General features: G+C 39.8%; 1 protein-coding gene across 2 annotated transcripts in view; it reads left to right on the top strand.

Annotated features, from left to right (window-relative positions):
* Nucleotides 1–15,372, top strand: part of rhof (ras homolog family member F) — a 66,808-nt gene that overhangs the window by 10,989 nt on the left and 40,447 nt on the right. For both annotated transcript variants that reach the window (XM_039771901.1, XM_039771902.1), the window contains one exon: nt 15,205–15,364. In XM_039771901.1, the coding sequence (XP_039627835.1) occupies nt 15,230–15,364 (135 nt within the window). In that variant the 5' untranslated portion in view covers nt 15,205–15,229. The remainder of the gene's footprint in view (nt 1–15,204; nt 15,365–15,372) is intronic.

The raw sequence follows: 15,372 nt of genomic DNA, 5'->3' as shown, positions 1-15,372 counted from the left end.
CTAGAGCCACCCTTCAGTCTGTCAGTACCCTGTCAAGTAAGTACACCTTTGGAATATCTCTCTGTTATAATTTAAAAAAATCCTGGGACTAGACATGAATTTTTCAGAAAGATACTTTCACGTCCTGTGAGACAAGAGTTTGTGCCAAGAGATTTAACCGCACCCGGGGCCAGAAATAAAGGACAATAAAGTAGAATGTCGTAAAGAAATTACAAACATTGGTGCGATACACATGCAGAGCAGGTTAGAGATAATGAAAGTACTAAAATTCGAAAATCTCAAAAAATGATAGTAAAGATCGCATTAGCACAAACAAACGGAAGTTATTACTCGGTGAAATAACGGAACAGCAAAAAGAGATTGAATATATTGTTTGGATTTAAACTTTAAGTCAGGGACTTGTAGATCGTCTAATTTGTGTTGCCATCAGGGAAAAGTAGTGTTTCTTCCCAATGAAGAGGCGTATCCGCGAGAATTAAAAGATTTTTTGTTTGGTGAAAGTGAGATCCACATACACGAGTGGCTGGTATGTATCACAGGCCGGGGCGGGGGGGTTGGTTTGCGAAGCGAGCAGGGGGCAAAGCCCCCTAGTAGTTGGAATGATAAAAAAATAATGTGGACTAAAACAAACCCTGGTGGCCCTCAAGGTCCTGCATAAAGTTGCAACCCACAGCATTTAAGTAAGATTGTTACCCAGCCCCACACTCTGACTACTTTTAAATAGAAAGAAAAGACTGAGCACACCTGTAGCAATAGGGTAACCTGTGGACATGGAGCACATACAGCTCTGAGATGTATTTACATACAATATAAAAGCTTTAAGGCAGCTCAATGTTTACTGCACCTTCTCCATAAAGCAAACATGTGTAGGAAAATGAATCTTATCCTCTTAACATAGGTTGATATGGATGAGTATTTGAGGTCCATGGCAGACTGATAATCTCACCCAGGATTAGTTCCCTCCTTGTGCTTTATTACGTGTACTGATCCACACTGCCATCCATTATTGAACAAGCTTTAGTCAATATGAGCCCAAGAAGGCCAAAACCTATTCTAGCAGCATCAGGTATGCCATCACTAGATCTACTCATTCACACACCCAGACTAATTAATGTGGATCCAAGTAATAGCTGATAATAATCTAATACATGTGTCTAATGTGGGGGGGAAATCAGGCTCCCAGAGAAGAAATCTGCACATTGGTTGGATGTGATGCAAACTCAGTACTTTGGGGCTGTGGTGCTGGTAATCACTGCACCACCAAGAATCAGATAGGATTGGACCTGTCAGTAACAAACAAGACCAGATACACTCACAGATGTGGTAGCTTGTGTGGCACAGCCTCTTGGTACCAGCATTTTTCTTTGGAAAAATATGTGTCACAAAACATTTGAGCATGAAATTGCATTGCAAAGTTTCATTGTCAGAGTAAAACTTGGTTGCTGACAAAAAAAAACCAGGATGTTCATTAGAAAATTCATGATCCAAAAAATTATTCTGAGAACAGAAAGATAATCATACACAGATGGGACAAAATATTCAAGCAAATGTTTCTAAAACCACACGACAAAAAGCAGATCAAAACATTAGACTCATGAACACAGAGCTCAAAGGGATGGCAGTAACAAGGGCACAAAGGCACACAATGCTACAGCAATGTCATCATCTAAGCTACCACGTCTAATTTCTCCTGCCCCTCTCATCATGTGAATGCCATTTAATTGGTGTTGCACCGCAGCAAACACAGGTGGGAGGGGCGCAGTCTATAAAGTTCTCCTGAACTCAGCTCATTTTAAATGCTGAAAACAATGGGGAGTCCCTCACATTCAATAAATAAAATGGGAAGTAATAAGAGGAGGAAACATCATTTAGAGGAACAAAAAACTAGGAAGTCAAGTTTAAATGAAGAAAGGTCCCATCAGCAAGAAAGGAAACAGAAACATCTAAAATGGCAAAGAAATGGATTTGGACACTTAAACTCTCCAGGTTTTTTAAGCACAAGTTAAAACACTGCCAAGCTTTTATAAATAAAGTATTCAACAAGCCTGTCAGTGGTCTCTAACATTATGAAGACATGAAAAAAGGAGATGTGCTTAAAGTGGATGTGGGTGTAGTGTGAATTGTGTGTTCTTATCTTCAGAGGAGAGATCAGACTTATGCACATGGAAAGGAGAGATCTTCTTCTGCAGACCACTGTACCAAAATGAGTCAGAAAATTAGCACGGATGTGGTGAGAGACGACAAGAAGTTGGAAGGAATTACAAAGTGCAAGAGACAGAGATCACATTTCTAACTACAGAGGGCCCTGGCTGCTTTTTCTTTGAAATTAATCTAGGTACCCTAGCTGCTTCCTGCTACCCACTGCATGACATTAGCTGCTGTATTCATATCTTTAACCACTTCAGCCTTTTACCTCTAGCTTGAACCAATCTCTTTTTGCTCAATACTGTTAGCATTTTGTTGGCCTTATGGTCATACCAAGACCATACAAAAGTGTTCATAAAATAACAAAATATAAAGGTGGACACATTCCGCCACATACAAGCTCCACACAGAATAGTACAGGTAAGGCACATCAAATACACTTCTTGTTCTCATTTGATCGGAATCTCACAACACACAGAATCATCCATACATTCATTGTTTGAGTCCTCTTACTTTGTTACAGAATTGAAGGGAGCCAGCACCTTTTCCATCATCTACAGATACAAGAACGCCAGTCATTTAAGTTCACTCTTACCCACATGGGCAATTTAGAATGAGTGTGGATTTGGTTTTGCTGATTATTCTAATACTGCTTTCTGGCGTTACAGATTCATCTACTGTATAAGTGTATACTAACACCCAAATCATAAAGAACTGCTTGAAACTATTGAATCTTTGCCTTCAAATAAATGATGGAAGGCCACAAAAAATTCTACACTGCCAGTTTTCTGATTGTTCAGATCATACCATTTCAGCTAAGAGCAGAGACAGATTAAAATCAGAAGAATCTACTGGGAGGAGGGGGATGTTGGGAGCGTGTGATGATTACAGCACATTGCCACGCCCACACCTCGAATATAAAGTAATGCTGCCCAACCCCCACCCGCATGTGCTATAAAAGTACAAGTGTTCCAAGAAGGTTTAGCTCTTATAAACCCCTGTAAAAACTTAGTGCTGTCCCAAGAACCCTAGAAACATCTTCAGCAGTATCAGGCTTGCACCAGACCTGATGTGTGAGTGAACTAATGCATTGTATTATTAATTTGGGCTTTTTTCTCCCACTTTTCTATATGTATTGTTGGGAAACTCATACTACAGCTGTTGTGTGAGTATTTAAAATGCTTTTCACATATAGATTTGCTTGTGCAAAGAAGTTTCTGTATTGACCGATATGAATTTTATTCAGTCCAGTTTCACTTAAGTGCCTTCTCGTCCTACATTTACCTTATTTAAGGAGGTATAATTAATGGTTAATTTTAAAGTAACTATTAGATTCAACAGAAAGGGCATGCCTGAATAAAACTACATTGTCATCCCTCCATTCATTTAGAATACAGCAGGCTCCCATTAATGTGAGGTAGAAACTAACCCAGGATGGAACACCAGTCCATCACAGGGCAGACTCATTCACTCATTCACATACTGCAGCAATGGATGCAAGGTCATAACCCACTGCGAAATGCAACACCAGTCCATCCTGGTAACACTCACCCAACAACCATGTAAACTTACTGTAGAACTGTATTAAATGATTTCCTCCTGATTAAGGTCAAAGTGTAGCACTGTCTGCCTCGGCAGCAGCAGAGTCAATATAGGAACACATTCATGATGTGATGTTAGTCTCTCTCACGGGAAGCTCACAAACTGTGGCATAGGACCTCTAGCATTATAGAGCGAGATATTCAGTCACTATCTTTGACCAACAGTGTCTTCCTGATTGAGACCCTTAACCTGCCCATGTGCCCAAAGTAAAAAAAAAAAATAATTTCAATAATTACAGAATATTTGTTTTCCCTTTTTCAGCTTTGTATGATATTAACTACAGATTAGAACTATATAAAGTAAAGCGTGTTTCTCAGTTACATTGAATGGATAGTTGCTTTAGTGGTTATGTTTTACAATATAGCAAGGTAGACCCGGGTTCACTTCCATGGTTTCACGTCCTCCCTGCGTGGAATTTGCATGTTAATAGTACATTTTATTTATATAGCGCCTTTCCCATGCTCAAAGCACTTACAGAATATTCTCCCCATGTCTGCGTGGGTTTCCTCCGGGTACTCCGGTTTCCTCCCACAGTCCAAAGACATGCAGGTTAGGTGCATTGGCGATTCTAAATTGTCCCTAGTGTGTTTGTGTCTCATAGCACCGGTGGTACGGTGGCGCAGTGGGTAGCGCTGCTGCCTCGCAGTTAAGAGACCTGGGTTCACTTCCCAGCATGGAGTTTGCATGTTCTCCCCATGTCTGCGTCGGTTTCCTCTCACAGTCCAAAGACATGCAGGTTAGGTGCATTGGTGATCCTAAATTGTCCCTAGTGTGTGTAGGTGTGTGTGTGCGCCCTGTGGTGGGCTGGCGCCCTGCCCAGGGTTTGTTTCCTGCTTTGCACCCTGTGTTGGCTGGGATTGGCTCCAGCAGACCCCTGTGACCCTGTAGTTAGAATATAGCGGGTTGGATAATGGATGGATATAGCAAGGTGCTTAAATAACATAATGGTTACTTTGTCTGTTGTGACTTAAAACTGTGTTTACTATAGACATAGAATGTCTAATAACAGTACATTAAGTTGTTGCATAAACTTAATGTTTTGTCTCATGTGCCTTGGTATGGCATTTATTATAGAAAGGTACTACATAAAGTAAAGTTTATTTGTGTGTGTTTATAACAGCTGGGAGGCATGATCTTTCAAAGGTACACTCCAAAAAGGGTACTACATAAAACAGTTTGTACTGAATAGCTGGGTGGCTGAGAAGGAACCAGTTATACCACAGGAAAACATTCTTTCAGATATCTTATAAAAACATAAATTATTTTGCAATTCTACAACCATGACACAAAAAACAAACATGGCAACAAACTCTGCTTTTGTCCTCTATACAGAAACTGTCCCTCCTTTTTAGTGTGACCACTTATTTTCTTTACCAAAACCCTACTGGTGCACAAAACAGAAGTAAAAAAAAAAAAAAACAAAACACTAACACCAATAACATTCCTTATTTCATAAGGGGGAAAAAAAGTGATATTTAAATTAGCTACTTTAAAGACTGAAACCAAAAACTAAGTGGCTTGTCACTAATTTTCCAAAATGTAACAATAGTCCATTGTCTGGGTCATCATGTGGATTGTTTGCCCCACTCTTGCTGTCCCGTTTGCTCTGTGCCATGAACTAAATGAAGGATTTTGAGATGCTCTAGAATGCCCTCTTTCTGCTGCTGCAGGGATTTCGTACATAGTTATTATTTCATCCATTACACATACATGCATTCTATTCACAGCATGATTATGTTCCAAATGGATTTTGCATATTCTTCTTGTGTTTCAAGTGTGTTTCTCCTCACAGGCCAATGACACTATATGAATTATACCTTGTAGTGAACTGGTCTTGTGCCTATTGCTGATAAAATAGAAGACCCCAGCTCAATACAGCCTCAACTTAAAGAAAGCCTGATTAGAATCTGGTTAAATGGATTAAAAACGCTAAATAAAACAGCGTATAATACCCTTCTCAACTGAGCTGTGAGAACTTTCATTTATTGTTTTACATGTGTACTATTCTATTTACATTAGATATGCTTTCCATGTTCATTATTGGCTGCTTAACACTACCAGAGTGACATGGAAGAAATTTGCAACACAAGGCATTAATGCTTGACTGCACTCTAAATGTTATTTAGGTTACAATTGCACATTTTAATTCCTTTGCTTGATAGAATATTTGTATTCTACTCTGGTTTATTTTGAAAAGTATCTGGAAAAGACACTATAAAATGAAACATTATAGCCTGAACTGCTGCATCACAGCTACATGATACTGGGTTCAATTCCTGCCTTGGCCATTGCATCTATGGAGTTTTGACATTTGTGGGATTCTTTTGGCTATTCTGCTTTCTTTTCACCATCATCAGTGAGGGAGTAATGGTGAGTGAACCCACAGCCATGTATTTTACAATTAAATGACATAATATGAACTATTAAAATATATTATATAGCACCTTTCGTTACTGAATAGGTACAGAATGATACAATTACTTCCATGTTTCAGAAAGAACCATCTCCCCAGAAATCTGCTCCTTGCCTTTTATCACTGTTCCATTGAGAGTGTGCTCACGTATGGACTGTGTGTGTGGTACGGCAGCTGCACTTCCTCAGAAAGGAAAGCGCTCCACAGGGTCGTCAGGACAGCGGAGAGAACAATCGGTTGTACCCTCCCCACTCTGGAACAAATCTAAAACTCCCGGTGCCACATAAAAGCAATAAACATTCCACAGGATTCATCACATCCCGGTCATTGCCTCTTCCAGCTTTTGCCATCGGGCAAGACATACAGAGCAATGAAAACCAAGACAAACCGCTTTAAAAACAGTTTTTATCCAAAAGCAATCATGGCCCTGAACTCAGAATACAACAGCTCCATATCATTCTCCCAATGTGCAATATAGACCTTAAGTCAACCAGTGCAATTTGTATATATAACAAGTGCAATTTGTATATTTTGTTAAGTACTTTTATTACTATTCAGTTTGTTAATATTTTCTCTCTTCTTGTCTTTTTAACTCTTATGCCTCACACTGAGTCGACTGCACCTTCAATTTTGTTGTTCCTTTGTAAAAGTGACAATGACAATATAGATGTCTATCTATCTATCTGTCTCTCAATCAATTGCATATAAATTGTTTTGCCCAGATTTACATAGGCAGTGAAGACTTAACATTATCTTTATTTTCCAAATACAATGAGGTAAGAATACTTAATATAGTACTTTTTCACTTTTTCAATGCACTATCCCAGGTGCTTTATAGAAAATGTAAAACAGTTTTCAAACCTAACAGGCAAAGTGATGATTTTAGTCCCTGGTAGGAATGAATTGGGTTCCTTGCCTGTACTTACAGTCTAATGCCTTATCCACTAGGGGGTAACACTATCCTGTTTAAGAAAATGAGGTGTCATGGTGGTGGAGTTCTTGGCACATGGACTCTTATTTGAATCCAAGGTGGATTGACTTTGTGGAGTGGAATTTGTATGTTCTCCCATGTGCCCACTTACAGTAGGTCTCCACTGACAGGTCTAAAACATGAAGCCATGCTGATTTAAGTGTCCTGAAATGGAACATAGGCATTTATTGAATCACTATTCTGAACAGAAGAACATGAGTAAAATAAACCGAAGAATAAATAGCACAGAAAAATAGTGAAAAATATAAAATAGGTTCAGATACACAAGTTTACATGATAAATTAGAAAAATGGGTGAAAAACATAGTTGACATAAATGAATCATAAGGATGAGTAAAGAAAATAACCAGTGCTAAAAGATTAAAAATCCTAGTGTGATTAACAACAAAAATATCAAAGTTACCTAATTATGGGCATTTAATGATACAAGCAAGAAAATGGCATGCTAAATATCTGAAAATAAAATGGAAAACGACATCTAATGAAACAGTAGACCTGGGACCTGCAGAGTCACAACCCACTGTGGTAGGATCGGGTGTAATGAAGGAACCTTTCTGGAGCAGGACACCCTAATACAGTAATACAGTATTATACACTTCATAGTTTCCAATCAAGTTAACATATCAGAGAGAATGAAATACATGAAGAACATGGGGAGAACAGCCAAACAGCATACAGAGCCACTGTGCCACCACCCCACCTATTTTTGTGACAAAAAACAACAATCATAGAAAAAGCAGCAGTGAAAGTATACAGCAACAACAGATTCAAAAGACGAAATACAAGACAAAAAGATAACATTAGCAGAAAGAGTAGAGGATAGGCAAATGAAAACATGAGCTCAGAAAGCGGAGACTGGAGGACAATCCAAAAACATATGAAGAATGCTGCCATATGGGAGACATAAGTGGCAAATGGAATCAGCTGAGAAATGTATACCATAAAGTTTACAAGGGGTGCAGGTGATGTACACATGTCGATTCTGCATTCACCTTTGAGTACTGCTGCGGTGATGCTGACTAAAACCTGCCAACTTTTTCTAAGACTAGGCCGAGGACTTTGTGAATGTTGTGGAAAGTTGATGAACTTAAAATGTGTCTAGTCACATTTTGTGGCCTACAGGTTATACCAACATTTGTAAAAGAGGTGTTCATGGTTAGCACAACATTAGAGTAAGAGACAATGGATGCAGGTAAATCCTTTACTGTTAAGAATGGTTTCTTCCCCTCTGGCCCCTACAAAGTTCCACTAATAGCTGTCATGTGCCCCTTTTTACCTCCTGATCCATTTTCCATTACTTAAACCAACACCTGATGTTCACTTTCACCTTCATTACATTTTTCTAATAGCTTTACTACTAGACATGACAGAGAGTCCATTCTACAATTATGTCTGCTAATTTATTCAATCCCAACAATCACAACAACCATATTTCACATTTGTCGGTCTCTGCATATTTGACCTGTTTTTTTTTTTGATTACTAATGGTACTCACAGCCATTCCTTTACCTGCAAAAATCAAGATGTCATATAAGCACAGATAGGCAAGCTGGAGCGATTTACTTTCCATATTCCACATGGATGCAAAAATCTGTATGGTATTTTCAGTTGAAGTTGTTAGAAATGCAGCACCTACATTCAAAAGAAACAAATGCAAAACTTAGAAAATAATACGTCAGACTTCCTCTGGGGAGAGACAGAGACACACCGCAATTAACATCCTGCAAAAAAAAAACTGTGGTGGTCTGAGGAACACAAAACCAAAAAAAAAGCATTTTTTTAATGTTTACCCAATTCTATTTGCTTGAGTTTGCTTGACTGTAGCTTTACTTTAAACTTTATCTGCATATTATACCTTATTTCCCATTAACTCTGCTCAAGATTTTAGAAGGAAACGTATCCCCTCTGACATCTGGTGCTATTCTGATAATCACAGAGCTAGCACCACTACCTGGCGATCTTCAGCTGCCAGTGAAAAACCACTACCTGTTTTCTTCAAAGCTATGTACAGTATTAGTGTTCTATCATACACACCCATATCTCTTGAATGACTGTGCTGCATAAATTGAGAACATCTGTAAAGGGTGCAGTGCTAACAATGGCTTAAGACTCTTTAGCAACCACAATCTCCCTGCAAAGCACAAAAAAGAGAACAAGCAGGAAATCAGAAAAGCAAATCATCAAAAAAAAAAAAGAAAAAAGAAAAGAAGAAGTAGAAGAAAGGAAGTCTCAGTTGACGTTGCCACATCCGGGCTACAGCAGGTTTTAAAGGCTCATCTGGTTTAGAAGCACCTATCTTTTATTAATCACAATCTTGCCATTACCTGACAAATGATTTAGTTCAACTCCAATGATGTCTGAAAAGAGGGGCACATAAACCCATGTACTAGATCCTGCTTACACCTTTATTTCTGAATTAAGTCAAGTGGCCAGTTTCCATTTTGTAGGCCATGTGGCTCAGCAGAGAAATGCCAGGCCTTCTGAGAGTTGGAGCCAGTCGATGTAACTGTTTATATCATAAGGTGAGTTTTTGTGAAGAGGTTTAAAACATTTTTCATTGACTCTCTATTTTATAAAGAATTGGCATAATTTAATTTCACAGTCAGTAGGTGATTGCTCTATTTTTCAACATGTGGATGTATAAGAGAGAAAATCATTCTTTGATTCCTTTAGAATCTTTCACAATCATCACAACCAATGGATAATCAGTTATATTACAAATCACACAAAGATTACACAACAAGAAATCAAATACCAGTTGATAATAAAACTATAAAGACAACCTTCCATCTTTGAAACTGGTGGGAACAAAATTTGGACAGGGCCAGTCTATCGCATGACACAGTTCCTTACATATGTCCCATTTATATTCACCAATAATCCTAACTTTACCATTTTTTGAAAATGGAAAGAAAACCGTGAGTGTCCAGAGAAAACCCCACATAGACATAAGGAGAACTTGAAAGCTCCACATACACAATGGCTGATTCTCTGGTGCTATGAGATCCATCCATTATCCAACCTGCTATATCCTAACTACAGGGTCACAGGGGTCTGCTGGAGCCAACCCAGCCAACACAGGGTACAAGGCAGGAAACAAACCCTGGGCAGGGTGCCAGCCCACCACAGGGCGCACACACACCTACACACACTAGGGACAATTTAGGATCACCAATGCACCTAACCTGCATGTCTTTGGACTGTGAGAGGAAACCGATGCAGACACGGGGAGAACATGCAAACTCCACGCTGGGAAGCGAACCCAGGTCTCTTAACTGCGAGGCAGCAGCGCTACCCACTGCGCCACCGTACCACCTGTGCTATGAGATGGTATTGCTAATAACTGTAAATAAAATGCAGGAGAATAGAAAATCTTAGTTTCATTTTGTAAATAACAGAACAAGGCATGTAGTGCTTTTTAAATCACACATCCAGTTATGGATTGTTGAGATAGTTAAATAAGGCTGAGATCTAGCACGAGTGGCTAAAATAACCTTTCTGTGCTGGTTGGCTGGGCATGTTTTCCACAATAGGGTGAGAAGTTCAGGAATTGGGAAGTCACCCAGTGAAGAACCACTGCTTCTTCACTTCAAGCAGAGCCAGGTCAAATAGTTTGAGTATGTAATTAGGATGTCTACTGGCAAAAGGCTCCATTGTAGACCATGGATATACTAGGGTGTATTAAATTCCTTGAATGTCCTGGAAACATCTACAAAATTCCCCAGGTGGAGCTGGAGGATTTTAATGGGGCTCTGGTGAAGCTTTCTAGGAAGAAGTGGGATGAAAATGACAATAAATACAAAGGGAGCTTTACATTGAACTAAAGAAATTGACACAAAAACATAAGCTGTTAAATCAATAAAAGGTACATAATGCCTTTCATTCCAAACACTGCAGACACATTTCAAAGTATTCAAGGTTTCTCCAATATAAGAGCTAATCTTTAATTTGATTTATGTCCTGTTCAGCCACTGCAAATACTATACATTTTTCAAAGCACACACAAAGCAACAGAAAAGAACAAAGTGAATTAATGAGAATTCAAATTCAACAAAGACAGCAATACTACAAGACAAATTTAAGGAATTAATCAGTCTGTTGGCCTGAAATCTGACAAACTACTCTAGCTAGTGTCCAATCCCCATCATTTAAAGTCGATGTTGCAGTATTTTCTTTTGTATTTAAAGTTTTAAGTACACAAGATGTTCACGAATTATGCTTGCTTATCATCCATACCATCTTTCCTCCAGTTATAATGGTTCAAGGTACTCCCATTAATATAGCTATTGGAGGCTCCATCAACTTTCATTTCCCCTGCTTTTCAGTGTGCTGCTGCTGACCCAAATATCCAGATTCATGACCCATTTTTGTGATATTAAGGACCTTCATTCTGTTGACCTCAATGCCCGGTTATCACTACTGAGGGCTGACAGACATGTTTCTGCTATATCTGCCAGTCTTCCTTCCAAGCTTGCATATAATAGTCCTGTGTTCTCAAATGCATTTGCTGGCCACAAGAGGGTGTGGATGTTTAGCTTGATAGGGGTGGGGTGGAGCGCTGCAAAGGTGGTATGTTTGTTGGAGAGTGACACAATGTCTGATAAATATAAAGAGCTTAGGGACACCAGCCAAGTGAAACTGAGCAAGCATTCCTGAGAGGGGTTTCCTGTAAACTTGCTGACACAATAACATACTGTAAGTGCCAATCAGGAACTAAAGTAATGGCAGCAACTTGTAGCATTTATGGAAAATAAAAGAATGAATACATCTAATACATCCATCCATCCATTATCCAACCCACTACATCCTAACTACAGGGTCATGGGGGTCTGCTGGAGCCAATCCCAGCCAACACAGGGCGCAAGGCAGGAAACAAACCCCAGGCAGGGTGTTAGTCCACCGCAGCATCTAATACATAATCCTTCTATTACATCTATTAAACATGATTTCTGAATAATGTGAATAAGAATATAAGATATTTTTTTGTTCCTGATGCCCTTTATCCATCCATCTCTCCTACGTTTTCATACCTGCTTATCACGACCAAAGTTTTGGGGAGCCACAGTCATATGAACCTGCCCTAGATAGAATGGGTTTCCCCTTCAATAAGCCTTCACACATTCATATACAATAGTGAAATTTAGAGTCGCCCTTTGACCTGACAAATGTGCATTCACCCTGCAGTATAAATGTACAAATTAGAAGTTTTATTACACCAATGCATGCTGCTTCCCCATGTCCTACTTTATCAACATTTTACTTCATGAAAAGGAGTTATAAGACTTTGGCCTTGTTATTGGAAGATGTTATGTTGTTCTGCGCCATGTGAGTCCATTTGTAAACCCTGTTAATGTGTCTAGGAAAATAAGTGCAGGCTCACTGGGCACTAGTACATTCTTTTTGAATGGCCATGGTACAAACCAGAAAGATTGAGGAGAAAAAGGGTAAGAAGATGGTGGCAATATCTCATGTTAATCAAACCCACTTTTGACGTCAACATTTAAAGAAGGGGAACCTTTCTTCCTCTCACCCTAAACCACAATCAATTCTAGTGCATTCCATTTTCTAATTTATGTTTGGATTACAGAACCAACATTTGGGTGCTACTATCCATCCATTTCCCAACCCGCTGAATCCGAACACAGGGTCACGGGGGTCTGCTGGAGCCAATCCCAGCCAACACAGGGCACAAGGCAGGAACCAATCCCGGGCAGGGTGCCAGCCCACTGCAGGACACACACAAACACACCCACACACCAAACACACACTAGGGCCAATTTAGAATCACCAATCCACCTAACCTGCATGTCTTTGGAGTGTGGGAGGAAACCAGAGCGCCCGGAGGAAACCCACGCAGACACGGGGAGAACATGCAAACTCGACGCAGGGAAGACCCGGGAAGCGAACCTGGGTCTCCTAACTGCAAGGCAACAGCGCTACCACTGCGCCACCATGCCGCCCTGGGTGCTACTATATGCCACAAAACTGACACTGGGTTCCTGGCCAATTAGGAGATAACTGATGCTAGAAGTCCCAACATATAGGCAGCACCTAAACCAAAGACCTACTCTATTAAAAGAACTGAGATGACCTTCCCATCCTACAAATATAACTGACAGAAAGAAAACCAATAGTAAGACACCACCCTACACCTGAAAAGGTCCTCTCCAACAAAGAGAACTGTCTATGCAGTCCAAACCTATATCAGAAAATTCACATTGGTGTCCTATCCTACAAAAAAAAGAACTATTAATAGGACCAAAGCTGGTAAGTCCAGGTCAGTAAAAAGAACTGACTATTAGAGTCCAACCCTACAAAAATAAAGGACACTGGAGTCCAACCCCATAAAAAAAACTTGTCAGTAGGCAACAACTCTACACCTGAAAAACAACACTGACTTACATTTTATAAACAGTGCAACACCTGGAGTTCCAACCCATACCAAAAACTTGACACAGGAGTCCCAGCCTACAAAAAAATACCCACATTGGGTTCCCACCCTATAAAGATAATCAAAGTGAAGTTCAACTCTATTAACATAACTGATTTTGAATCCAACTGTGCAAAAATAACTGACACTGAAATCCATCTTCACTAAGAGAAGTGTTAGTGAAGTTCCACCTTGCACAATAAAGCCATTACCAGATGTGTCCTTGAAAAGAAAACTTAGCCTGGGATCCTGAACTATACCAGGACCCAATACTGTGATTCCACACTACCAACAGAACCCACACCAGCTGCCACTACAATGCTAACAAAACCAACACTGACTACAATATTAGTAAAGAAAAACCAATGAGGTCCTAACATAAACCAGAAAACTAACACTGAGCCGCGTCCTAAAAAGAGAAATGTCTTTGGTGTCTCACCCTAAATGAGAAAACCTATGCTGGAGTTTCACCTTACAAACTGGTGACACTGGATTTCCACCCTATAAAAAGAACCAATTTTCATGTTCATTTTTTTAAACAGTGTATATGGTTTGGTTTTCTTTTCAAGAAAACTAGCACTGAGATCTGAGCATTGGTGAATTCGTGCCGGAGTTTCACTATGCAGTGTGAACTGATAACCGTGTCCCACCCTACATTACAAAAATGAACACTGGGATTTCCCTCTTATCTTACAGAGTGAATACTTGGGTGGCACTCTTTAGTAAAAATAGACATGAGTGCTCCGTTTCTATGTATCAGACTATATAAAACAGCTTAACATAACATTCTAAACCCCACTTAATCCAATTCAGAGTTACAGGGGGTCAGAGAATTCTGTGGCACCATCAACAGCAAGAGAGGAATTAACCCTGGATTGAGCACTATCTATCGCAGAGAAGATGATAACAGTGCACTGAAAATGAACTCACTCTTACATATGAATTAACTAAATTACCCAAGTCTTTGAAATCGAGACATTTCAAAACACACACACCAAATTTTGGCAGTTGAAGTAAATACATAGTGGAGTTCCAGATCATTTCCATTGAAATATGACATTTAATGCCAAACCCCTTACCCCCTGTCCACAAACATTGATTAAATGGAGTGAATTGATATTCTGCAAATACTTTTAACTGATGAGCGGTTTCCCCTCCCTTGCCTTCTCCAGTCTCTCCCTTCCTCCCTCCCTCCCTCCCTCCCCTGTGGCGCCCCCCACCTCCCCCTCAGCGTCTGGCTCTGCAAAACTAAATCATACGACGCAAGTGAACGAGGCGTGTTCTCTTCTTACAGCAACAGGTTTCTGTGAAATGTGTTTGAGGTTAGCCACAGTTAGAAGCTGCTTCATGAACCTTCCGGGCTAAGCAGAAGAAGCAGAAACCTGTAAAACAAAAGAGTGAGAATAGCTTAGTGGAGTGTGACAGAAAGATCTGAAAACTGCTGCTGATTTATATATATATATATATATATATAGATATATATATATATATATACATTTTTTTTATTTCTCCTTGTGATAAAGATTGGGGCATCTGTCTTCATGTAGAGCTCACCCATGTGCAGTCTCTTGGACTTCATGGACACGCATAGAAACCCCTCCTTTATGTTTTCTTACTTTTCTAGCGTTAGCCTGACTTGAGCTGTCAGCATGACGCAGAATGGAACGGTGGCAGCCAATGGGACAGATAAAGTCCAAACGGAGCTGAAAATCGTAATTGTTGGGGATGGAGGCTGTGGGAAGACCTCATTGCTTATGGTCTACGCTAAAGGTGACTTTCCAGAGGTAAGAAA

The sequence above is a fragment of the Polypterus senegalus genome, chromosome 12 (genome assembly GCF_016835505.1).
Source record: "Polypterus senegalus isolate Bchr_013 chromosome 12, ASM1683550v1, whole genome shotgun sequence".
NCBI lineage: Eukaryota > Metazoa > Chordata > Cladistia > Polypteriformes > Polypteridae > Polypterus > Polypterus senegalus.
This window is presented reverse-complemented; position numbering and strand designations above follow the sequence as displayed.